The sequence below is a fragment of the Pongo abelii genome, chromosome 3 (genome assembly GCF_028885655.2).
Source record: "Pongo abelii isolate AG06213 chromosome 3, NHGRI_mPonAbe1-v2.0_pri, whole genome shotgun sequence".
Classification (NCBI taxonomy): domain Eukaryota; kingdom Metazoa; phylum Chordata; class Mammalia; order Primates; family Hominidae; genus Pongo; species Pongo abelii.
The window spans coordinates 144,421,931-144,449,822 of NC_071988.2; the positions used below are offsets into that span (position 1 = coordinate 144,421,931).

Below are 27,892 nucleotides of genomic sequence, written 5' to 3' on the forward strand. Positions count from 1 at the left end.
AGCTGTCCTTTTTTTTTCTGATAAATAGTTGAATTGAAATTAAAAGGCAAAGTCCCTCCCTCCTGAAAGAGACTGCCAGAAATCAGTATGATACTTATTCCTCATTGTCTAACAGTGTTTGGAGATTGTTAATCATATGTAATATAATGTTCCAATATTATTTTTGGCATTATATACCAATAGCTATTTTCTGTACAATAAACTATTCATTATTATGCCTTAAAAAACATTAGCCACTTAAAACTTTTTGTTAAAATTTGGGGAATTAATTCTTCTTGTAAGTATTAACCTCCTTCTTCTGTATGGAAAGATTACAGTGGGTTAGCCTTCTACTACTGCTTCTGATAAAAGTAAAAATGATCCCTGATTGGTAACCTGCCTTGGGACTGGGAGGAGTGTGGATGGATCATAAATACTGCTGGAAGCTATAGCTTTGGGCTTCCCATAGCATATTTCTTCTTACTGGGTATGTCCCTCCTTGTGTTTAACACCTGACCTGTCTGTTTTGGAGCTGGAGAATTGTCTCTGAATTCCTACTGAAGAGACATACTTGATGCTGTCCTGCTGACATGCTGTGTTCCTGGCCTACATCCTTCTTCAGAACTAGTCTGTGTCACATTTTGGCCCATTGAATCTTGTTAGTTTGATTGCCCTGCTGAACCCAACATCACTGCTGCTGGTTGAGCAGAATAGGCATTATACTATCATAAATATTTAATATGAAAAGTGTAAGAATAATAATAATAATAATAATGAGTAATTCTTCCTTTATTTTTCAGAAATGTGTTACGGATGAGTGTTTCTTTTTTGAACGATTGGAATCTAATAACTACAATACTTACCGGTCAAGGAAATACACCAGTTGGTATGTGGCACTGAAACGAACTGGGCAGTATAAACTTGGATCCAAAACAGGACCTGGGCAGAAAGCTATACTTTTTCTTCCAATGTCTGCTAAGAGCTGATTTTAATGGCCACATCTAATCTCATTTCACATGAAAGAGGAAGTATATTTTAGAAATTTGTTAATGAGAGTAAAAGAAAATAAATGTGTATAGCTCAGTTTGGATAATTGGTCAAACAACTTTTTATCCAGTAGTAAAATATGTAACCATTGTCCCAGTAAAGAAAACTAACAAAAGTTGTAAAATGTATACTCTCCCTTTTATATTGCATCTGCTGTTACCCAGTGAAGGCTTACCTAGAGCAATGATCTTTTTCATGCATTTGCTTTATTTGAAAAGAGGCTTTTAAAATGTGCATGTTTAGAAACAAAATTTCTTCATGGAAATCATATACATTAGAAAATCACAGTCAGATATTTAATCAATCCAAAATGTCCACTATTTCTTATGTCATTCGTTAGTCTACATGTTTCTAAACATATAAATGTGAATTTAATCAATTCCTTTCATAGTTTTATAATTCTCTGGCAGTTCCTTGTGATAGAGTTTATAAAACAGGCCTGTGTGAACTGCTGGAAGTTCTTCCACAGTCAGGTCAATTTTGTCAAACCCTTCTCTGTACCCATACAGCAGCAGCCTAGCAACTCTGCTGGTGATGGGAGTTGTATTTTCAGTCTTCGCCAGGTCATTGAGATCCATCCACTCACATCTTAAGCATTCATGCTGGCAAAAATTTATGGTGAATGAATATGGCTTTAGGCGGCAGATGATATACATATCTGACTTCCCAAAAGCTCCAGGATTTGTGTGCTGTTGCCGAATACTCAGGAGGGACCTGAATTCTGATTTTATACCAGTCTCTTCAAAAACTTCTCGAACCGCTGTGTCTCCTACATAAAAAAGGAGATGTACAAATCAATAATAATTACACTTTTAGAAACTGTATCATCAAAGATTTTCAGTTAAAATAGCATTATGTAATAAAGGCTCAAAACATTACCCTAACAAAGTAAAGTTTTCAATACAAATTCTTTGCCTTGTGGATATCAAGAAATCCCAAAATATTTTCATACCACTGTAAATTCAAGAAGCTTTTGAAATGCTGAATATTTCTTTGGCTGCTACTTGGAGGCTTATCTACCTGTACATTTTTGGGGTCAGCTCTTTTTAACTTCTTGCTGCTCTGTTTCCCAAAAGGTAAAAATATAGATTGAAAAGTTAAAACATTTTGCATGGCTGCAGTTCCTTTGTTTCTTGAGATAAGATTCCAAAGAACTTAGATTCATTTCTTCAACACCGAAATGCTGGAGGTGTTTCATCAGTTTTCTAGAAACTTGGAATATGAATAATTCTATAATTCAACAAAGGTTGTCACATTTTATAAGGTTGATTTTTCAATTAAATGCAAATTTGTGTGGCAGGATTTTTATTGCCATTAACATATTTTTGTGGCTGCTTTTTCTACACATCCAGATGGTCCCTCTAACTGGGCTTCCTCTAATTTTGTGATGCTCTGTCATTGTCTCCCAAGGTATTTAGGAGAAGCCCTTTAAAAAGCTGCCTTCCTCTACCACTTTGCTGGAAAGCTTCACAATTGTCACAGACAAAGATTTTTGTTCCAATACTCGTTTTGCCTCCATTTTTCTTGTTTGTCAAATAGTAAATGATATTTGGCCTTGCAGTAATCCTACTGGTGAAAAACATGCAAAGAAGAGGAAGTCACAGAAACATGTCTCAATTACCATGTGCTCTGACTGTAGACTGTCTTACCATAGACTGTCTTACCAATCCCCTGGATATGCTCTTGTTTTTTTCCCTCTAATAGCTATGGAAAGATGCATAGAAAGAGTATAATGTTTTAAAACATAAGGCATTTATCTGCCATTTTTCAATTACATGCTGACTTCCCTTACAATTGAGATTTGCCCATAGGATAAACATGGTTAGAAATAACTGAAAGCATAAAAGAAAAATCTAGGCCGGGTGCAGTGGCTCATGCCTATATTCCCTGCACTTTGGGAGGCCAAAGCAGGAGGATTGCTTGAGCCCAGGAGTTCAAGACCAACCTGGTGAAACGCCATCTCTACAAAAAAACACAAAAATTAGCCAGGCATGGTGGCGTGTACATGTGGTCTCAGCTACTTGGGAGGCTGCGGTGGGAGGTTGATCACTTGAGGCTGAGAGGCCAAGGTTGCAGTGAGCCATAATCGTGCCACTGCACTCCAGCCTCGGCAACAGAGTGAGGCTTTGTCTCAAAAACAGAGAAATTTTCCTTAATAAGAAAAGTAATTTTTACTCTGACATGCAATACATTTGTTATTAAATTTATTATTTAAGATGGTAGCACTGTCTTAAATTGTATAAAATATCCCCTAACATGTTTAAATGTCCATTTTTATTCATTATGCTTTGAAAAATAATTATGGGGAAATACATGTTTGTTATTAAATTTATTATTAAAGATAGTAGCACTAGTCTTAAATTTGATATAACATCTCCTAACTTGTTTAAATGTCCATTTTTATTCTTTATGTTTGAAAATAAATTATGGGGATCCTATTTAGCTCTTAGTACCACTAATCAAAAGTTCAGCATGTAGCTCATGATCTATGCTGTTTCTATGTCGTGGAAGCACCGGATGGGGGAAGTGAGCAAATCTGCCCTGCTCAGCAGTCACCATAGCAGCTGACTGAAAATCAGCACTGCCTGAGTAGTTTTGATCAGTTTAACTTGAATCACTAACTGACTGAAAATTGAATGGGCAAATAAGTGCTTTTGTCTCCAGAGTATGCGGGAGACCCTTCCACCTCAAGTTAGATATTTCTTCCCCAAGGATTTCAAGATGAATTGAAATTTTTAATCAAGATAGTGTGCTTTATTCTGTTGTATTTTTTATTATTTTAATATACTGTAAGCTAAACTGAAATAACATTTGCTGTTTTATAGGTTTGAAGAACATAGGAAAAACTAAGAGGTTTTGTTTTTATTTTTGCTGATGAAGAGATATGTTTAAATATGTTGTTTTGTTTAGTTACAGGACAATAATGAAATGGAGTTTATATTTGTTAATTTCTATTTTGTTATATTTAATAATAGAATTAGATTGAAATAAAATATAATGGGAAATAATCTGCAGAATGTGGGTTTTCCTGGTGTTTCCCTCTGACTCTAGTGCACTGATGATCTCTGATAAGGCTCAGCTGCTTTATAATTCTCTGGCTAATGCAGGAGATACTCTTCCTGCCAGTGGTAATACGATTTTTTAGGAAGGCAGTTTGTCAATTTTAATCTTGTGGATACCTTTATACTCTTAGGGTATTATTTTATACAAAAGCCTTGAGGATTGCATTCTATTTTCTATATGACCCTCTTGATTTTTAAAAAACACTATGGATAACAATTCTTCATTTACCTAGTATTATGAAAGAATGAAGGAGTTCAAACAAATGTGTTTCCCAGTTAACTAGAGTTTACTGTTTGAGCCAATAGAAATGTTTAACTGTTTGTCATGGCAGTATTCCTAAAGTACATTGCATGTTTTCCTAAATACAGAGTTTAAATAATTTCAGTAATTCTTAGATGATTCAGCTTCATCATTAAGAATATCTTTTGTTTTATGTTGAGTTAGAAATGCCTTCATATAGACATAGTCTTTCAGACCTCTACTGTCAGTTTTCATTTCTAGCTGCTTTCAGAGTTTTATGAATTTTAAGGCAAAGCTTTAATTTATACTAAGCTTAGGAAGTATGGCTAATGCCAGCTGCAGTTTTTTTCTTCTTAATTCCACATGACTGAGGCATATATGATCTCTGGATAGGTGAGTTGTTGTGACAACCACAAACACTTTTTTTTTTAAAGAAAAAAAAGGTAGTGAATTTTTAATTATCTGGACTTTAAGAAGGATTCTGGAGTATACTTAGGCCTGAAATTATATGTATTTGGCTTGGAAATATGTGTTTCTTCAATTACATCTACAAATAAGTACAGCTGAAATTCAGAGGACCCATAAGAGTTCACATGAAAAAAATCAATTCATTTGAAAAGGCAAGATGCAGGAGAGAGGAAGCCTTGCAAACCTGCAGACTGCTTTTTGCCCAATATAGATTGGGTAAGGATGCAAAACATAAGCTTAATTAGCTCACATGCTCAGCTCTCACGTGGCACCAGTGGATAGTGTGAGAGAATTAGGCTGTAGAACAAATGGCCTCTTTCAGCATTCGCACCACTACAAAATCATCTTTTATATCAACAGAAGAGTAAGCATAAACTAAGCAAAAGGTCAATAAGTACCTGAAACCAAGATTGGCTAGAGATATATCTTAATGCAATCCATTTTCTGATGGATTGTTAGGTGTTGGCTATATAATGTATGTATGGTATTTTGATTTGTGTAAAAGTTTTAAAAATCAAGCTTTAAGTACATGGACATTTTTAAATAAAATATTTAAAGACAATTTAGAAAACTGCCTTAATATCATTGTTGGCTAAATAGAATAGGGGACATGCATATTAAGGAAAAGGTCATGGAGAACTAATATTGGTATCAAACAAATACATTAATTTGTTGTGATACACATTGAATTTGATCCAATAGTTTAAGGAATAGGTAGGAAAATTTGGTTTCTATTTTTCGATTTCCTGTAAATCAGTGACATAAATAATTCTTAGCTTATTTTATATTTCCTTGTCTTAAATACTGAGCTCAGTAAGTTGTGTTAGGGGATTATTTCTCAGTTGAGACTTTCGTATATGACATTTTACTATGTTTTGACTTCCTGACTATTAAAAATAAATAGTAGATACAATTTTCATAAAGTGAAGAATTATATCATCACTGCTTTATAACTGACTTTATTATATTTATTTCAGAGTTCATTTAAAGGCTACTATTCATCCTCTGTGATGGAATGGTCAGGAATTTGTTTTCTCATAGTTTAATTCCAACAACAATATTAGTCATATCCAAAATAACCTTTAATCCTAAACTTTACTGATGTATATCCAAAGCTTCTCCTTTTCAGACAGATTAATCCAGAAGCAGTCATAAACAGAAGAATAGGTGGTATGTTCCTAATGATATTATTTCTACTAATGGAATAAACTGTAATATTAGAAATTATGCTGCTAATTATATCAGCTCTGAGGTAATTTCTGAAATGTTCAGACCCAGTCTGAACAAATTAGAAAATTTAACTTTTTATTCTTAGCTATAAAGCAAGAAAGTGAACACATTAATTTTCTCAACATTTTCAAGCCAATTAAAAATACGGAAGATACACACCAATATCTTCTTCAGGCTCTGACAGGCCTCCTGGAAACTTCCACATATTTTTCAACTGCAGTATAAAGTCAGAAAATAAAGTTAACATAACTTTCACTAACACATACATATGTAGATTTCACAAAATCAACCTATAATTGGTCAAAGTGGTTGAGAATATATTTTTTAGTAATTGCATGCAAAATTTTTCTAGCTTCCATCCTTTCTCCCTCGTTTCTTCTTTTTTTGGGGGAGCTGGTAACTGATGAAATCTTTTCCCACCTTTTCTCTTCAGGAAATATAAGTGGTTTTGTTTGGTTAACGTGATACATTCGCGTGTATGAATGAAACATCGGAGGGAAACATCTACTGAATTTCTGTAATTTAAAATATTTTGCTGCTAGTTAACTATGAACAGATAGAAGAATCTTACAGATGCTGCTATAAATAAGTAGAAAATACAGTATAAATTTCATCACTAAAATATGCTATTTTAAAATCTATTTCCTATATTGTATTTCTAATCAGATGTATTACTCTTATTTCTATTGTATGTGTTAATGATTTTATGTAAAAATGTAATTGCTTTTCATGAGTAGTATGAATAAAATTGATCAGTTTGTGTTTTCTTGTCTCCCATTTCTTTGTGTCTTCTTGTCTATGAATTCTTTTTTCTTTTTTTTTGCCGGGGAGGGGCAGGTGGAAAGATCTGATCTTGGAATAGGGATAAATATAGAAAAATGGATTAAAAACAATTATGAGATGACATGGACAATATTCTTATGGCTGACATGATTACTTTTTTTTTTCCTGTTAGAGTTCTATCTGTCCATCACATGATAAAAGAAAAGAATGAGAAATTATAACATACTCATAAGGGAGCTGTACCTTTGGCTAGTACCCTATACTCTTCATTCATAAAATAAGTTATGGACCTTTTACTGGTTTGCTTTGTGACACACTCATTTCCTGGATGAATGCTTCTTAAAAGGATGTGTCATTTCTCAACTATGCTAGGTTGGAGACCAGTGGCATGGTTCCCAGAGTTTCCATAGACTGTTGATTATGTGGGTACAGAATTCAGGCTTTCAGTGTCTGGGCTAGGCTTGACATTAATTTATAAAGGATATTATGCTTTACTTTATTAATGTAGAAATATATCTGTAAATATACCTCTATATCAATGCACTGTCTTCTAGATTCCTTTTGGAAATATTCCCAGAAGGTTTATTTCTCTAGAAACTATGCAGTCTTTGTCTGACAAGATGTTGAACTTTACCACCGTAAATTCCATTTACTTTTTGAGACAGGGTCTCATTCTGCTGGCCAGCCTGGAGTGCAGTGGCACCATCAGAGCTCACTGCAGTCTTGACCTGCCTGGGCTCAGGTGATCCTCCCACCTCAGCTTCCTGAGTAGTTGGGACTACAGGTGTGCACCACCACACCTAATTTTTTTTTTTTTTTTTTTTTTAGAGATGAGGTTTCACCATGTTGCCCAGGCTGGTCTTGAACTCCTGAGGGTCAGGCAGTCCTCCCACCTGGGCTTCCCAAAGTGCTGGGGTTACAGGCGTGAGCTACCATAACCAGCCTGTAAGTTCTGTTTCTAACAAAAGAAAAGTTATAATGGAGCAGACAAATGTTTCCCAAAAAGAATAAAAGTCAACTTTAAAAATCTTTGACCATAAATGATTAGAGATTGATTGTTAATTAAATCTGGAGATGAACTTATTAGAAGGGGGAAATGCTAGACATAAGGATTGAAAACAGCTCACACAAATTTGATTTTGACTTTCATAAACCTTTTATATGGAAATATTAGGTATATGTTTATGCTGGTAAGTATTTTGTGACATTTTATGGCACCACTTAGGTTTTTAAAATGCTTGCTTCTCCCCTAAAAAAGCTTGAGCCTGAGTGTAGTCTTAAGTAGTAGACAGGCCTAAGCTATGTGGTTTGTGAAAAATCTAGTTAATGTCCTAGATATGATCAGTAGTGAGATGAGCATGTCTTCCCACTTTTTTTTCTTTATATCAAACAATTCCCATTAGCTGTGTTTAGCAATATAACAACAACATTAAAATACTAATGCTGGGCACAGTGCCTCACATCTGTAATCCCAGCGCTTTGGGAGACTGAGACAGGAAGATCACTTGAGCCTTGGAGTTCAAGGCTGCAGTGAGTTATTGTGCCACCACACTCCAGCCTGGGCAACAGAGTGAGACCCCAGATGCTATGCCAGGTCTGACCCACAGACTCTGACTGAATGACGGATGAAAAAATGCACTCAGGCACAGATCACAGATATCCAATGAAAGAGCAGGCTGGGGACAGGGCCACTCATAGGAAGAGTTGCAGTAGCCACGGCCCTGACAAGCCAGTGCTGTGGGCATTTATTCAGTACAGATTTAATGACAAAGGCCTTGAGTCAACACAGTTGTGGGTAATTAACATGGTCATGCCCCCTCACCCCCCGCCACCCCCACCACCACTGCCCCAGAGAGAGCAGTCCTGTGCGCCAACAGTTAACTTACCTAGATCAGTGTCTTTACATCCCCATGTTACCTAAACTAAGCTTTCAGGCATCAGATAAGAGAATCTGGCTGCCTTCAGCCAAATCCTTTTCTGAAGCTTTTGTAAACCTTCCAGCCTTCCAAGAAGGTTTGCATCTTTCTACAAATTTTCCCACCACCCTGACCAAATCTCCTACACTATGCTAAATATTTGTATAAGAATTATGCATATTTAAACTTCCTTCTTTTCCTTCGGCAATCCTTTTCCGAAGCTTTTGTAAACCTTCCAGCCTTCCAAGAAGGTTTGTATCTTTCTACAATTTTTCCCACCACCCTATTTCCCACCACAATCTCCTATGCTATGCTAAATATTTGTGTAAGAATTATGCACATTTAAACTTCACAATACTCCCATGAGAGGCTATAATTTGTTCCCATTTTAGAGGTGATGAAACTGAGGGCATAAAAACACTTGACTGGGGTCACACACCTAGTATATGATAAACTCAGTGTTAAAATCCAGGCAGGCTGGTTCTAACCATCTTTCAAGAAATTGTAAAAGTCGATTTGATATTTTCTCACTAATCCTTAGTGACTGTCCACTGCTTTTTCATATACCTTTTAATCTCTTCCTTGGACCTAATTGGAACATTCTATGTAAATCCAATTAGATTCTGTGTCTTAGACTTACACTTTTCCAGGGCTCACAAATGTGGACTACAGTTTAGTGCCAAATGTCTTTGTATCTATCTGTTGCTTGTGAGTTCCCCATCTAGAATGTTCTGATTGGCATGGAATTTATTTCTTAGCTAGTGATCTTTTATTATTCTTTCTTTCTAGTATATTGTTTTATGGCGAAAAAATTACTGAGGATCGGTTTTGAAAATGTAGCCTATGAGATTATGTTTTTCATCTTTGTTCTCCCTTCCTATAAAAGAAGATGATATCTCTATGCCTCAAGTGTAAAATTCCATGATCCTTTTTTTTCCTAATCTTAGAAAAAGGAACTTTCCACTCTCTTGTGAAAGAAATATTCTAAAATGCTCTTGTGCTTAGCTGCTTTGTTGGGTGCCACTCAACATGCACATATATGACCCCTCCCTGCTTTGAGTTGGTGAGGTCTAGTTCCTTTAAGCATATCTGATTTTCACATACTACAGAAGGTATAGTATCCTTTTAACTTATAAAAATATGTGATTTTAACCATATTAAAGCATATCTGATTTTCACATACTACAAAAGGTATAGTATCCTTTTAACTTACAAAAATATGTTATTTTAAACCATATTTAGAGTAGTTCCATCATATTTTGGAATGGTGAATGGTATGACAATTTTCCTATACATTTGCCAATTACAAGTCTGATGTTCTTTGTGTGTGTGTAGCAGTAAATGGAAAACAGAAGACAGTGTGGATGATGTAAGGGTGGTCTCATTTATCACTCTGCAATCCTTCCTTCCCCACTGTTAGAAATTGCTAGCCCAAGAAATAATCATTTTGGCTACTAAGAAAGGGTAAATTTTCTGATGCATTTTTTAGAGATATTAACAGAATGTAAGATGCTTTCTCTGTTAAAGCATGTTCAAGTTTAAAACCACTATTTCTTTGAAAACTTATCCTGAAGATAAACTCAAGTTTATTTTAGGGTTTCTAGAATGGGTGAAAGGAATTATTCATTTTCTGATTCTTTTTCTGTTTTCCCCGTTCCACAGACATCTGCTTTCCTAAGCAGAGGATTCATTTTAAGACCTTCCCTAGGCACGGCTACTGAAATCCTAATCAGAAGTTTGTATAAACACAACCCTTAAAAGACTACTAATTTTTTTCAGCCATATCTCAATAACCCAGAGCAAGGGCACAGACCTGCTAGCCTTTTCCCTTTGGTTCTCATATATATGTGACCCTCTTGTTCTGTCTTTACTCCAACTTGGTCAGATGCCAGAAATTTGGTTATCTTTTATTTTTCATTGTTCTAGTCTTTAATAATCCTATCGCCTTTTATAATTCAGACCTACTGTATTTAGATGAATCTCACTAGATACAATATTATCACTGTTACCAATGAGATAGAAGCTACCACAGATGTCTCATAAGTTTGTTCATTCATTTAATAGAAATTTATTGCTTGTTAGGTGTTGGGCATACAGAAGTTAATGTATATGGCAAGCATAAAGAAGTTAATGTATATATATTGGGCATACCGAAGTTAATGTACATGGCAAACTCAGTCATTCTTTTTATGTTGGCACCATGTGTTTTTCTTAATAACACATCTCTACCTTACATAACATTTATTCATTTTATTATTTGTATCTGACACACTTGAATGTAAGCTCCATATGTAGAAACTTTGCTTAACTCCATAAGTGGAAACTCTACATCCGTTCACTGATGTATACCTAGTGCTTAGTGTACCATGTATTTTTCTTAATAACACATCTCCACCTTATATAATATTCATTCGTTTTATTATTTGTATCTTATGCATTTGAATGTAAGCTCCCTACGTAGAAACTTTACTTTGTTCACCGATGTGTACCTAGTGCTTAGAACAGTGTATACAGCAGAGTATGTATGAGAACTCAGTAATATTCAGTGAATGAATTAATGGGTCCCTACCCTTAACTCTTGAACACCCAGTTTATGGGGTCAAGTCACTGTTAGGTCTTTTATTACTTAAAATATTGGGGTAGGGATGAAGGACTGGAATATGTGTGTAGGGAAAGAGAAAGGACATGTAAATGTCAATTTAGATATGTGTTTGAATTTGTGCATATGCTGATGTTGAGGGTTAAATTTTCATCTGCAAAGAACACTTGACATTAACGCCTGGGGAGAGTGAGGTACGTAAAGAAAGGAGAGAAACTGGCTTGGATATCTGAAAAGAATGCCAATTAGTTATTTATAATAAGTAAATAAGTATATATAATCTACATATAATTTATTAAACATTAAATATAAATTACATATTGTTAATAGCTATCAGTTATATTGAACTATACATAATACCAAATATTTACAGAAATTAAATTATTCCTCTTATTTTTATTACAACATTGAACTATATGTTAATTCTTAATTTTCATATTTTGTTGCTCTCTTGGATCTCTGTTTATAACTTAAAAAAATCAAAACCCTACTTAGGAGTATCATTCCTACTTAATCCACAAATAAACTGTCTTACATAATTTGAACTTCTTTAGCTCCTACCAGTACCAACTGCCTAAAAGTGTAGGGGGAGCATGACTACATTCTGAAAAGCATCACTTTCTTGGTCTTAAAGGACCAATTATTGGCAGGTTTGAAAATCAGCAGAGCCAGGAAGCTCAATGTGCTAGTTTAGTGGTTCTCAAACTTTACATCAGAATCACCTGGAGGGCTTGTAAACACAGAATTGCTGGGCTTTATCCTCTAGAGCGTCAGATTCCACGGATCTGGGGTGGGGCCTGAGAATTTGCATTTTTAATAAGTTGATGCTGTTATTGTCTCTCAGCTCCAAATCTACCCTTCTGTACTTGCTTAGTGATGCTGGAGCTGGGATTCTGCTAACCAGTTTCTGCTTTGCCAGCTGACTCCCTTTTATGCTCCACCATTATAGACTGCAAGGCTGGAGGAGGAAGGGACTAGCTCCTTACTGTGGGCTTTCTGTGTGCTGGTGGTTCCCGTGAGTATCACTGCTTCAAGGCTGCTTCCCTCTAGCAGCAGCAGTTCCTTCCCATAGTATCAGCAGAATCCAGTTTGAAGTTTTCCTAACATTTGTAAGAGAAGCTTCATTTTGCATCCCCTTCCCAAGAGACACCAGCAAGCTGATGCCTCATTCTCAAAGATATGGGTCCAGTTAAACCAGCACTAGCTGAACAGCACTAGGTTTGAGTTTTAACTGTGCATGGTCCCACATGAAGGGACCCACAACCCACCAGAATGGCATAATGATGACTCTAAACTGAAGATATTTAAGATACAGCAGATGCAGAAAGAAGCATTTCTGAGCTTCCCTTATCTGACTAAAGGAAAAGCTTTCTGAGAATGAAGCTGCCATTAATCCCCTGAGTAGGAGTGGGGGATTGAGGGGGTTGGGGAAGCTTTCAGCCAGGGAGGAGACTGACCATTAGCACCTAGATGAGAAATTGCATAACAAAACTTTGTCAGAAGCTACTATGCCTGCATGTTTTCACTAGAAGCCCTATACCCTTCTATCCCCTTTTATATTAAGATGATATAGTATACAGTATATAAACCCTTACCCCTGGCCAAGCCATTCCTTACAGAGTACTCTTAAACTTTTCTCCTGTAAATCTATCTGTTGTCAATTAATTTGGAGCACCATCCCCTCCACCCAGTTCTAAGTTGGTAGAGGAAAAGCTTTCTTCCCCACTTACTTTTTTTTTTTTTTTTTTTTTTTAAGACAGAGTCTTGCTCTGTTGGCTAGGCTGGAGTGCAATGGCATGATCTTGGCTCACTGCAACCTCTGTCTCCCAGGTTCAAGCGATTCTCGTGCCTCAGCCTTCCAAGTAGTTTGGATCACAGGTGCATACCACCATGCCCGCCTAATTTTTGTATTTTTATAGAGACGCGGTTTTACCATGTTGGCCAGGCTGGTCTTGAACTCTTGAACTCGTGATCTGCCTGCCTCGGCCTCCCAAAGTGCTGGGATTACAGGCGTGAGCCTCTGTGCCTCGCCTCTTCCTCACCTACTTTATGACTTAACTTTTTTGGTTGACTTTCCCAGTCTGTGAAATTAGGACAAGTTGCTATGATGATTAAAGTAGGTAATTAATATACAGCACATAGTGTGTCTGGAGTTGGTTCCTTCCAGTGGGTTCTTGGTCTCGCTGACTTCAAGAATGAAGCCGCGGACCTTTGCGGTGAGTGTTAACAGCTCTTAGAGTCGGCACAGACCCAAAGAGTGAGCAGCAGCAAGATTTCTTATGCAGAGCCAAAGAACAAAGCTTCCACACCGTGGAAGGGGACCCGAGCGGGTTAGGGGCTGACTGAAATGGCCAGCTTTTATTCCCTTATTTGTCCCCACCCACATCCTGCTGATTGGTCCATTTCACAGAGCAGTGATTGGTCCATTTTACAGAGTGCTGATTGGTGCATTTACAATCTTCTAGCTAGACAGAAAAGTTCTCCAAGTCCCCACTCGACCTAGGAAGTCCAGCTGGCTTCACCTCTCAATATGATAGTGTGAAGCACAGGTTAAACATTCACTATATGCTAAATGGTATTATTAATAAAATCAAGTTTCTTAATGTCTTACATTAAGTTGATTTTCTCAGTAGTTTTGTCACACTATAACATTAAAGTTGCATCTTCCAGGCTTTTAGATCATAGCATATTTTACTCAGTAGGTTCTTTTTACATTTGGATCTTTTGTTATTTGAAGGTGAATGAGGATGATCATTCATATGTAGGCCTGTGTATATACATGTACACAGAGACAGTCCCATTATTTGTTTACCCCTCTATGTGCTGTTATACTTTACCTCTGCCAACATAAAAGTGGTCTTTTCCACATAGGAAATTTTAGGAGTGCTATTCACACATTTCCACCCATGAGTCACAGACAGAACTAGGACTTCGAGAGGTCATCTCTCATTCAGGTATTCTCTGATAAGTCACTCAGTGCCTAACACACCTCTGACAAATGGTTTCCTGGCTTCCACAGTTTCTCCAAATCCTTTAACAAATATTTGGAGGCTAAGACTGCAGGCTAGTCAGTAAAGATGCACAAGGATTTCTTGTGCATCTGATTCCGTGTGCACTGACGACTCCTAAGAGGTCATCAGTTCTGGTTGCCATCCTGAATATTCCAGACTATTTCTGATTTTAAGTACACTGTCCTAATATTATTAAATACTCTATCTTTTGCAGAGCCCTCAGGCAAGGGGAGGCTGTTTTCTGTAGCCAGAAGAAGGGTGCTGCTTCTACTGGCTCAGAGGGTTCAAGAGAATTTGAAATTCAAAATTCTTATGTCCATTCACTCAGGGTCACAGGATCCCCACTCTTTTCCTGTTAGGGGATTGGCTTTGACATAGGATACTTGTCAAACTCTATTCAGTCTCCTTTGCAGCTCTGATATTCTTACAGTTGGATCTAGGCCTGATTTTCAATATTGCCTTTGTGGCTGGAGAATATGGGGGTCTCTTTAAATGGTGCCATGGAGGTCTTGGGGTTTTCATATTGTGCCTTGAATTGGCAGGCTGACTTAAGCTTGTCATTTTTATTTTGCCAAGGCATCTAAACTAGTTAACAAAAGCTAGCCATCTCCAAAGCTATATAATTATTATTACCCCCTGTACTCTTAAAGTGCCATGGCTACCAAACAACTCAATACTTCTGTTTCCATCTGTACCTCATTCCTCCCCATATGTAAGAATCTTAGTATCTGCTATGTTACTATATGCCAGGGCTTATCACTACCCAACTCTATTGATGCCAGCATGCTGACTGGACCTGGAAAGTAGGAAGTGTCACGTATTCTAGATGTCCTAGTAAGACATCTGGGTGCTAGAAGATAGGAGATGCCCCTATTAAGTGTTTAGAAGTATAGTTGTCAGAGGTGTTTAAATCAGAGTGACCCCATCTTGTAAAGAGGCTGGGTAAAATAAGGCTGAGAATTGCTGGGCTGCATTACCAGGAGGTTAGGCATTCTAAGTCACAGGATGAGATAGGAGGTCGCACAAGATACAGGTCATAAAGACCCTGCTGATAAAACAGGTTGCAGTAAAGAAGCCAGCCAAAACCCACCAAAACTAAGATGGGGATGAAAGTGACCTCTGGTCATCCTTACTGCTCATTATATGCTAATTATAGTTCATTAGCATGCTAAATGACACTCCCACCATGACAGTTGACAAATGCCATGGTAATATCAGGAAGTTACCCTATTTGGTCTAAAAAGGGGAGGAATCCTCAGTTCCAGGAATTGCCTGCCCCTTTCCTGGAAAACTCATGAATAAGCCAACCCTTGATTATATGTTTAGCATATAATCAAGAAATAACTCTAAGTATCCTTAGTGGAGAAGCCCAAGCCACTGCTCTCCATCTGGAGTAGCCATTGTTTGTTCCTTTACTTTCTTTTCTTTTTTTTTTTTTTGAGACGAGTCTCACTCTGTCGCCCTGGCTGGAGGGCAGTGGCATGATGTCAGGTTTCGGCAACCTCTGCCTCCTGGGTTCTAGCGATTCTCCTGCCTCAGCCTCCCGAGTAGCTGGGATTACAGGCATGTGCCACCATGCCCTGCTAATTTTTGTGTTTTTTTAAAGTACAGATGGGGTTTCACCATGTTAGCCAGGCTGGTCTCAAACTCCTGGCCTCAAGTGATCCACCCGCCTCAGCCTGCCAAAGTGCTGAGATTACAGGCACCAGCCACTGCACCTGGCCTATTCCTTTACTTTCTTTTTTTTTTTTTTTTGAGACGGAGTCTCACTCAGTCACCCAGGCTGGAGTGCAGTGGCGCGATCTCAGCTCACTGCAGCCTCCACCTCCCAGGTTCACGCCATTCTCCTGCCTCAGCTTCCTGAGTGGCAGGAACTACAGGCACCTGCCACCACACCCGGCTAATTTTTTGTATTTTTAGTAGAGACGGGGTTTCACGTGTTAGCCAGGATGGTCTCCATCTCCTGACCTCGTGATCTGCCCACCTCGGCCTCCCAAAGTGCAGGGATTACAGGCGTGAGCCACTGCGCCCGGCCCTTTTACTTTCTTAATAAACTTGCTTTCACTTTATGGATTCACCCGAATTCTTTCTTGTGTGAGATCCAAGAACCCTCTCTTGGGGTCTGGATCAGGACCCCCTTCTGGTAACAGTAGTCTGTAGACCTCTAAGGTATGGGTGATTTGGTGCACCTTGCAACTATCCCCACTCACAGCAGTTGGAGCAAATGTTTGACTATGTCCACTAATATTTGCTGAAGTCTCAGAAAGTATCAAAATCATTATTCTTTTTCACTTTTACTTCTGACTCCTGAGCATGAAAACATCTGATCCCTAATCACGGTACTTCTCTGGGAAATATTTGTTGCTTCTAGTCACCTAGACTCCTTACCTTGGTATCCAATCCTCTTCACATTGTTTCCAATCTAGCTCTCAAGTCAAATATCTTACCACTCTCCATACTCTGGGCCACAATGAACTTTTTACCATTATTTCTAAACTATGTCAGTCCCTTTCTGAGCTCTGTGCCTTTGTACAAGCAATTCGAAATTTATCAGTTTGTTTTTTTATCTTTTTTCTTCTACACCTGGAAAGCTCCTACTCATTCTTCAAGACCTAGTTTAAATTTCACCTCCTTTGAGAAGTCTTTGGGGACTTCTTCAGGCAAAGTTAATTGCTGTCATCTATTGTATGACTGTCTTTCCAAATAAATAGTAAGCTACAGGGCATAAGGTATATTGTCTTACTGCTTTTTATATTCTCAGCACCTGACACAGAGCAGAAACTCATTGAATGCTGAATGAATGGAAGAATATCTTGATAATATATTAAAGCAGACTTGTCTTCCCAATTAAATACAGTCATTTATAATTTTCCTTTAGCCATAAAGTAATAGATAGTAACACTGAGTGTTACCTGGAAATTTTCAAGGTCTGTGTAAGTAGTTTGGTTTAAATAAATATCTAAGGTGATCCATAACTGCTTAGAAATGATTTTTAAAATATCTTTCTGTAACCCCTTAGGCATATTAAAATTTCTATATTTTATTCTTCTCTAGAAAGAAATAAACATTTAGGAAGCAATTTATAAAACAGAAGCAGCTTACTTTATTTCGATCTTGTACAACCAGTATTTTTCTAGTACTTTCATCAAATACAGCTCCTATTGGGGGAAAAAGAAAAGATAATTGAGAAATATTAATTTCATTCACCTGAATCTCCTCCTACACTCTCTATCTGTGGTGATCAAAATTCTACCCATACTTGAAGCCCTGGTTCAAATACAGGTTGAGTATTCCTTATCTAAAATGTTTGAGAGCAGAAGTGTTAGATTTTTCTGGATTTTGGAATATTTTCATATACATAATGAGTTATCTTGGGGATAGGACCCAAGTTTAAACATGAAATTCATTTACGTTTCATATATACCTTATACTCATAGCCTGAAGGCAATTTTATACAATATTTTAAATAATATTGTGCATGAAAACAGTTTTGACTGCATTTTGACTGTGACTTGTCACATGAGGTCAGGTATGGAATTTTCCACTAGTGGCATCACACCAGTGCTCAAGCACTTTTGGATTTTGCAGCATTTTGGATCTTTGATTTGTAGATTGGGGATGGCCAACCTGTACCACCTCATCCATGAAGACACTAAGTGCTTGTCTTAGTCCATTTGGGCTGCTATAACAAAATAACCATAGACTGGGCAGTTTATAAACAATAAACTTATTTCTCACAGTTCTAGAAGCTAGGAAGTCCAAGATCAAGGTGCTGGCAGATTCAGTGTCTGATAAGGGCTCATTCTTTACAGACGGTGCCTTCTAGCCCTGTCCTCACACAGTGAAAGGGGCAAACAAGCTCCTGTGGGCCTCTTTCATAAGGGCCTCATCATGGGAGCTCTGCCCTCATGCTCTAGTCACCTCCCAAAGGCCCCACCTCTTAATACCATCACACTGGGGATCAGGTTTCAACATATGAATTTTAGGGCGAACAAACATTCAGACAACAGATGTGCTTACAATATTTATTGAATAAATGAATTGACTTCTCATTTTTATTCCTTGAATCACTATGCATACAACCCAGGCTGTGCCCCCTGATGATCCAAGTCTCAAATATCTCAATATTTATTTCAAGACCTTTCTGAAGCCGATTAAATTTTCTTATTATGTATATATACAATTTTATAATCTACTAATATACTGCTTTGGAAGAGTTCTTTGTTTTATATATGTTTTAAGTTCTGGTTCTTTTTTTTGTTTATTCATTCATCATACACATTGCATATTCTCTCTTTCTTTTTAAAAATATTTCCCTTTGGGCAATCTTGGGTCAAAAATACAAATGACATATTAGTGATTTTTATTATGATCCTTTAGATGCTATGATTTAAACATTACTTATATTTAAATAATGTGGGATGACATTTTTTAAAAGATACTTTCTACATATTTGTCCATGCTTTCAGTATTAACTGAGTTTCTATATACAATGTATATAGATCCTATGCATATTAATTGAGCTCCTACTATGTGCCAGGCACTTTTCTAGGTGCTATAGATACAGTGGTGAACAACACAAATGAAACTCCCTATCCTTATGGGGCTCACATTCTGGTATGTGTGTGGGGAGGCACCAAAACAAACAAAAAATAAATTATATAGAATATTAGAAAGTGATAAATGCTATGTAGAGATAGAATATAGAGAAGGAATAAATATGTGTAACATGGGGAAAAGTAATTGAAATGCCATTGAAATGAAAACACTACACTTGACTATTTTAAAGCAGGAAGGAAAATCACCAAGTGAGATATAATTAACATTAACATTGGCTTCTATTAGAAAATGTAAGCTATAATTTAACTGGGCTTTATAAGAGGTAGAATGCTAAAGAAATGCCAAGGAAACTTACTCTTAAATTTTAATAATTTGTGGTTACTCAAATTGAACTTCTCCCTAATGAATTCACTGTAAACATGAGCACAGTATCAGAGATAAAACCAGCACCACTAAAGCACAATTTGAGCGACCCCTGCTGGTCACAACATAAAAATTATTATTGTGATTAGGCACTGTGCTTCAATGTACATTAGCTCAGGTATAAGTCACAATAATCCTGTGAGTGATATCAGTGTCTGGCTTTATATAGCTCTAAATGGTAGAACTGGGACTGACAGCCAGTCTGTCTGGATTCTAGGCAGGCACACTCTTCTCACTGTGCAATGCTGCCCCTCCACAATACTGAAACTGCTCTCTCAGAAGACTCACATTTCCATCCCATTCATTAAAAAAAATTGAGTATCTACTTTATGCCAGTCACTGTCTTTAGCTTGAGGATATCGTGGTGACCAAGACAGATAAAATATATGCCTTTATGGAGTTTATATTATTGTGGGAGAGATTTAGTGATACAATATAATTAATTATATATACATGATACAATAGAATTTCAGACTGTGATAAATGCTATAAAGAAAAATAGAGCTGGATAAAGGGACAAGGAATGATGGCACTAGTGTGCAAGGAGAAGTCACTTCTAGACAGGAGGGTCAGGAGATTTTCTGAGAAGGAGACACTTGAGCAGAAACTTCGGCTATAAAGAACTAGATAACGTTCTGGAGAAGCATGCGGCAGGAAGATGAGCCAGTGGATGTCAAGGCTCTGAGTCAGACACAAGCTTGCTAAGTTTGAAAAGCAAAAGAAAGCAATGGCTCAAGCTATTCCAGCCACATCTGCCTTCAGTAGTTTATAACAAATGCCAATTATTTTTCTTTCCACCTAAAAACTCTGCACCCCAGCCTGGGCAACATGACGAAACCCTATCTCTACAAAAAATACAACAATTAGCCTGGCATGGTGGCGCATGCCTGTAGTCCCAGCTACTTGGGAGGCTAAGGCAGGAGGATCACTTGAGCTAAAGAGGTGGAGGTCGGAATGAGCCCAGATCATGACACTGCATTCCAGCCTGGGTGACAAAGTGAGACCCTGCTTCAAAAAAAAAAAAAAAAAAAAAAGCAAAACAAAAAACAACTCTGCACCTTTCCAGAACAATTTCCTTCATTACCTTGTCCACACCCCCAACAGTGGCTTCAAATCCTAGTTAGTGTTCAAGATTGGTCAAGTTCTGCATCTCTTATTCTTTGAACTGCTCTGACACCCTAAACTATAATGTACAATATACAATATAGTACTTAGTTATCAACAGGTCCTTCATAGGATACTCTTTTTGCATATATTACCAATTCTGTAGTAATAACTGGGAACTCTTAAGAGTCTGTGACCGTGAATGATAATTATTTGTATAACTTTCCATTGAAGTGTGAGGCTGTCACTAAATTATTGAGTAGAATCTTTTGAAATAGAGCTGAATGGAGAGTTTCTGAATGTCTACTTGCTACAGGGAAGTAAGACAGGGACAGAGAAGACATCATTAGGCATTCTTGAACAATTCCTTGAAAAGCCTTTATAAAAGCCTTGAAAAGCAAACTACTTAAAAACTCTTGTAAATTATATAAAGGCAAATAAAATTATTAATTAAATAACTAATATGTTTCATTGCTTTCATTTATTAAGGTCATAAGGATTCTTTACTATTATAGTTTTTCTGGAAATCTAAGAATTTTCTTAACCCTGGTCCTTAAAGGGTAGTACTGAGACCAGCAGCAGCAGCAGCAGCAGCAGCAGCAGCAGCAAAAACAGAAACAGCCAGGAAAATACCTGAATTTTCAGGTCCCACCCCAGACCTACTGAATCAGAAACTCTGGGGATAGGGCCCAGCAATCTGTTTTAAGATTACAGGTGATTTTGATGCAATCTACAATGTGAGAATCTGTGTCTTACTCTGAGGGAAGTCTTCTCTCAACCTTCTTATGTCTCTGAAGCTGATCAGCCACTTCAAAATTCTACTCTACACTTAAATTACACTATTTTAAACAACTGTTTGGCACAATAATGTAAATATTATTAAGAAGTAATGTTCAAATCATTGAAAAATTGGTGTGCTTTACCTGAAATTCAACATAAAAGTTATCATTTACTTTACGAATTTACATAATTAGTGCTAACATGTTTTACTCTACAATAAATTTATTCCCTGATCCCAATTCAGTGCTACTATTTGAGTAGTGAAGTTTAATTATATGTGTAAAATATATTCAAGCATATCCTTTGGAAAACTAAGCACTAAACTTGTTTTCTGTGCTTCTGTCTGCTGATTGAGGCAAACTTCATCTATTTAAAAGCACTATGTAATAGTCCTATTTAAAAGCACTATGTAATAGATACTGTAGTCCCCCTTGTCCAGTTTTGCTTTCTGTGATTTCAGTTATACAAGGTCAACCATAGTCTCAAAGTATTACATCACTACTCTTGTGCTTTGGGACATTAATAAGGAAAATAAGGGTTATTTGAATCCGAGTACTGTGATACTGGGACAGCTGATCTGATAACAGGGAAGGCTACTAAGTAACTAATGGATAGGTAGCCTATGGATCGTGGATACACTGGACATAGGGATGATTCATGGCCTGGTGGGACAGAGCAGGATAGTGAGAGATTTCATCACATTACTCAGAACAGCATGCAATTTAAAACTTGAGAGTTTTTTTCTGGAATTTTCCATTTAGGTCATAATGCCTGTCATTCACCTCACTTCACCTCATCGTGCAGATGAATACAAAAGGGTGAATACAAAACAATATTTTGAGAGAGACCACATTCACATAACTTTTATTACAGTATACTTTTATAACTGTTTAATTTATTGTTAGTTATCGTTAATCTCTTACTGTGCCTAACTTATAAGTTAAACTTTATCATAAATATGTGTGATAGGAAAAAACATGGTGTATATATATATATACCACAGATAGTACCAAATCCACACAAAGTACCAATATATACACATATATATATATATAGGATTTGGTACTATCTGCGGTTACAGGTGCCCACTGGGGGTCTTGGAACACATCCTGTGCAGATAGGGTGGATCAACCGTAATCATTTAATCAAATAACTCATTCCACATGAATAAACTATTTGCTTAGCTGTAACAAGCAAGAAATTGGGTGAACGTCTAAAAAGTTAATTCTGCCCATCATGAGTTTGAAACTGACCTGCAACTCCTACTTGATGTGAAGCATATCCTGGTAATCTGCTGGGCCCTTCTCCCAGCCACAGAGTCAACGTTGATGAATCCGATTCTGCGTGGTGAAAGTAGAAGCCCAGGGAAGCAGCAGGGGCAATAAATCGGCTTTGGAGGATAGGAATGTGCAGCCATACAGCTGTTCTACCTTCTGATTGCCATTGCTGTACTGCAGCTAAATGCAGAAGAAAAAAGTCTAAATAATTTCCAAAGAGATGAGTGGAACAAATTAAAACTCACCTCAGGGTTTCACCTCCTCCAGGAAGCCATCTTTAAGCAAAAGAGGTCCCCAAATGTCTTGTTCACATCGCTGGCACTGGAAGTACCATGTTTTATAGTAACCACCTTGTTTATATGATTTTTCCATCAGACTGAATTCCTTCAGAATAAAGTCATTACACTACTGACCTTTATATCCATACCACCAAAGACAATGCTTGGCACATAACAGATGTTCTGTAGTTTTAGAGTGGACAAATAAAAGGATTTAAACCGAATCAAATACCATTTTAATGCTGTTCCTTTTAACATCCTTAGGTTTAATCTTAATGACAATTATGGACCTCTATTTTTTTCTTCCTTTAGGATTTCTGTTATAATGTTTTTAATGTATAAATTTCAAGGTAGTTAAACTTTGTTTTTAAATAATGTATGCTGGTTGTAGAAATTTTGAAAATAAAAAATATGAAGAAATCAAACTTCACATTTTACTAGCATATAGGAATAAAATTCTAATTTTTCCTTATTATAGATAATATCATGGTGAATATAATTATAGGTTTTCTATCTTTGCCTTCTTTAAATTCTCTTTACTACTTAAGATTGAGCCAGGGGAAAAAGATGCTAATATCTATTTGAAACTTACTAAGTTCCAAGCACTTTATATATATTATCTCATTAAGTACACAACCATGAAAGGTATTACTACCTTAAGTTTATGGGTGAAGAAATAAATACTTCAGTTTTAGAGTTTTTGGAAAAGCTTTTCAGATCACTTTCTTCATCCATCATCTCACTTAATCTTTATAATAACCCTATAAAGCGTGTGTGTCTGTCTTTGGGGGTTGATTATATAATAGTTAATTAACTTTCCCTTCTCTTTTCCCTAGCTCTGCAGGAAGCTCCTCTCTTTTAAGGACAATGTTCTCTACCTCTTTGAAAGTTGGTGTGCCTAGCACAGCAACAGGCACACGGGGCCTTTAATAAAGACTTCCTGATTTGAGTTAGCATGCAGTGGAGTTATGGGATCAGGTCCTTCTCACCTTGCTCTCTTTGTCTGATGACATCTTTTAAAAATTGAGGTAAAGTACATAAAGTAAAATGTACAAATCTTAAGTGTACATTTCATGTGATTTGACATACGTGTATACCGATAATACACTTTAACATTATAGAACATTTCTATCACTCCATACATTTCACATGTGCTCCTTCCCAGGCAATCCTTCCAATCAAATTAAAAGGCTACTTTCTAAAAGCAATACTATTTGCTTGCTGTTTTATATCTACACTCTTTGTCTTGGAGAATCCACTCTCACTGCTTCAGCTGACACCTACATGAGGATGGCTGCCCAGCCCTGACCTCACTGAACACCAAACTTTCTGTTCTCCAGTTGCTCCCAGACATTTCCTGTCCTGAAGGTTACCACTTCAAACTTCACAAAGCGTGTTCAAAACTGAATCTTTTTTTTGTTGTTGTTGTTGTTGTTGAGACGGAGTCTTGCTCTGTCGCCAGGTTGGAGTGCAATGGTGCAATCTCGGCTCACTGCAACCTCTGCTTCCTGGGTTCAAGCGATTCTCCTGTCTCAGCCTCCCAAGTAGCTGGAATTACAGGTGTGTGCCACCATGCCCAGCTAATTTTTGTATTTTTAGTAGAGACGGGGTTTCACCATATTGGCCAGGATGGTCTTGATATCTTGACCTTGTGATCCGCCCGCCTCGGCCTCCCAAAGTGCTGGGATTACAGGCGTGACCCACCGCGCCTGGCCAAAACTGAATCTTACACCCCAAACTAGCTTCATTTATAAGCTTATTTATTTTTGGCACCAATGCTTGAAACCTTAGAATCATTTTTAAATTGTTTTCTTCTTTTCCCTAATAAGCTTTATTGCTTTTTCTTCCCCCACCTCCCATTCCCATTGCTAATATTTATCCTTCAAAGTCCAGCTCATATTCCACGTCTTTGACCAGTCTTTCCTAACCACTGCTCATGAGCTCACCATTATATGAATTTAAAGACTACTATGTCTGTACAATTTATTAGGACTTATTACATATGACCTAATGATATCTCTTCCATTAGCTATTTTTTCCAATCCTATTTAATATTCTATGCATTTGCAATCCTCCAGGGTAACCCTACATTATGCACCGGGGCTCAATTTGTACTAATGAAATGACTGGCTTGCCTAAAGTCACATAGCTGGTGAGTGGCATAGCAGGGACCAGAACCAGTGCTATTTCATTACTGATGCAGATATGTTATGTGTGAAGCTAACGACATATTGCCTGTTTATCCCTCTAACTTTAGTTGTTGGTAACAAAACATCAATAGTTCATGTTCTAAAAGAATATGAATAGTTGACTTCTTATTCCACTAAGAATATGGACTTCTTAGTCCATAAAGACTAAGAATAGTGGACTTCATGTGTAAATAGTCACTCTTTATAGGCACTACCATTCAGTTAGTTTTGTTCAATTATAACAACAGAACCAGCAGGAGTTCTTCCAGGTAGCATAGTGCAGTAAGACAGGTGTAGAGCCAGAGCAAGTAACTTTTTCTCTCTGTGCCTCACTACTGTCATCTTTAAAATGGGAATAATAATGCTATCTACCTCAAAGGGTTGTTAGGAGGATTAATTACTATTTATAAAGATCCTAAAACATCTACCATTAAGTGCAACAAAATTTGTTTTATTAAAAAAAATAACAAGTATTTGGTACATAAGTTTACAAATTAGTCTCATCTTTGATCAACGCATCTATCCAGTAATTAGAGCTGGCATTATTCACAAAAAGCAAGGTAAGAAGCAAATATTTTCAGTGGCAATTTGTCTAATGCCTGGCTAAGCACATGGCAGAATCTGGTACTTAAACCCAGAATGTGCACCTCCAAATCGAACAGCTTTCTGCTTTGCCATGCTGACTGGGGTAGTGCTTTGATCACCTGTTTGGTCATTGATAAGTATCAGTGGGTGCAACACCTGTGTCTACCCACACACTGGAAGATAAAACGATTGATTCTCCTATTAGTGACACTGTTGCAGTCTAAGCGGGCTTGTCAGCAATTACTACCAAGTAGGAGAGAAAATAATGTGAAGAGGTAAGAAGTCTGGGAATGAGGATGAGTAAACATTGAAATAACTAGCTCAATTATATTTACAGATATGCTTCTTGCCATATTCTTCAATAGGATGAAGATTATTTCGAGTTTCCAGTGTGAGAGATTTTTCCATAGTTGAATTTGCATGCTATGCCTTCAATTAGATTATAAAACCCTCAGAGGCCGTTTGAAAAACTGCTGCACCACTAAATCAAGGACTTCTTCCAAAGTGAAGGCTCCTCCATCCAAGCTTTCTTATCATTGGGCTCAAGGTTCAAAGCCAGTAAAAAGTTTTCTTATTGAAGACTGAAACCACCCACCACCCTCCCTGGTTAATCATAAAAGAAGCGTTATTCTAAAAACTCCAGTTCTTGCTGGGACAGCTGTTGACCCAATTCGTATACAAATGTGACACTCTGAACCTCTGTGGTTTAGTATTTGATAGCCCAACAGGGTGACTATATTCAATAAAGATTCAGGCTGGGTGCAGTGGCTCCTGCCTGTAATCCCAGCACTTTGAGGGGCCAAGGCGGGAGAATCAGTTGAGCCCAGGAGACTGAGACCAGCCTGGGCAACACAGTGAGACACCGTTTCTAGAAAAAATAGAAAAAAGCCAGATGCACGCCTGTAGTCCTAGCTACCCAGGAGGCTGAGGTGGGAGGATTGCTTGAGCTCAAGGGTTGGAGGCTGCAGTGAACCCTGATCCCACCACTGCACTCCAGCCTGGGAGACAGAATGATATTCGGTCTCAAAAAAAAAAAAAAATTGTACATTTAAAAATAACTAAGAGTAACTGGATTGTGGTTGAATGCTTGTGGTGATATCTCATTTACCCTGATGTAATTACTACACGTTTATACCTCTATCAAAATAGCTCATATACCCCATAAACATACACACCTACTATGGATCCACAAAAATTAAAAATTTTTTTAAAAAAGCCTCTTTGGTCCACTCAGTCCACCACCTCGTATTAGAATGTAAGAGTTTTTTTCCTTGGGAAAAGTGTCCGACAGAACCAAGGCTCGGTAAAGGATAGTAATAATGTAATAATATAATATTAACAGACATCTACTGAGCTTTAAATACGTGGCAGGCACTGTGCTGTGCACTTTATATGCATTACCCAAATTAACTCTCAGTAATTCCAGGAGGTCCTATTACCGGGGTCTATGGAAGAGGAAACGGTGGTTTACGGCAATTTCCGAATGTCGCACACTAGAAAGCGGACCAGCAACCAGGGTTGCAGATCCCAGAGTCCGGGATCTTCACCATTTCACCCAACCGCCTTAGAGACCTCCCAGCAAAAGGTCTAAGCACGAATGCTCCAGAAAACAGGTCCGGGTCTCGCGTGCCTTCTCCCTTTCCCTCTGGGCTCGACAGTGGTGCACAGAGCGACTCGGGAGTGGGGGCCGCGGTTATTTCATTAGAAAAGCTCTGGAGCCCCGGGAGCCCTTCGTCCCAGGCGCACTTGCCCTGCAATCCCTTCTGGAAGGCGGCAGCGTCCAGGCGGTCCAGCGCGTCGAGCCGCGCCAGGCGCACCGAGATGCCCCCGAATCTGTCCAGCTCGCCCTGCAGATCGCACGCTCCAACTGGGGGATTCCGCACGTAACCCTGTGCGCCCGAGACCCAGCGGTAACCCGCCGAAGGCCGGGGGCCGTAGGTCCGGGAAAGCACCGCTTGCCAGCGGCCCAAGCTCAGTGGCGGCCGCATCTCCACGCCGCCTAATTTGTCAGTTGCCCACGTTGCCCAAATGACCCCTCCGCGCTCCAAGGCGGAGATCGCGGCCGTACATTTTAGAATAGTGCCACCAATTCCCTCAGAGTTGAGCTGGTGTTACCACTCCGCAGAGCTATGCCAAGGAGACCGCGAATTGGTCCACCAGCCCTTCTCAGCAATTTGCCTCGCTCCAGTTAAGCGGAGAAAACCTCCTCCCCCACCGACACCCACTTATTTTGTTTGGTAGTTTAATTCAACAGACGTTGGTTTAGGGATGGGGAAGCCGGGAGGAGATGCAAAAACGTCCTGTTTTTCAGGATTTACAATCTAAGTGGCAGTTCCGTTCCTGGAACCTATCTTCTTTCG

At 38.0% G+C, this 27,892-nt stretch overlaps 2 protein-coding genes across 2 annotated transcripts in view; one reads left to right on the forward strand and one right to left on the reverse strand.

Annotated features, from left to right (window-relative positions):
- The window catches only part of FGF2 (fibroblast growth factor 2), a 71,189-nt gene extending 64,397 nt beyond the window's left edge, over nucleotides 1–6,792 (forward strand). The window contains exon 3 of the mRNA XM_002815126.4: nucleotides 780–6,792. Within this exon, the coding sequence (XP_002815172.3) occupies nucleotides 780–965 (186 nt within the window). The 3' untranslated portion in view covers nucleotides 966–6,792. The remainder of the gene's footprint in view (nucleotides 1–779) is intronic.
- Nucleotides 1,214–27,537, reverse strand: NUDT6 (nudix hydrolase 6). Its single transcript, NM_001132043.1, is given in 5 exon segments — nucleotides 1,214–1,795; nucleotides 6,187–6,241; nucleotides 17,439–17,494; nucleotides 22,457–22,660; nucleotides 27,283–27,537. Coding segments are annotated over 5 exon segments (951 nt in total). The 5' UTR covers nucleotides 27,521–27,537; the 3' UTR covers nucleotides 1,214–1,397.
- Between the last annotated feature and the right edge of the window lie 355 nt (nucleotides 27,538–27,892).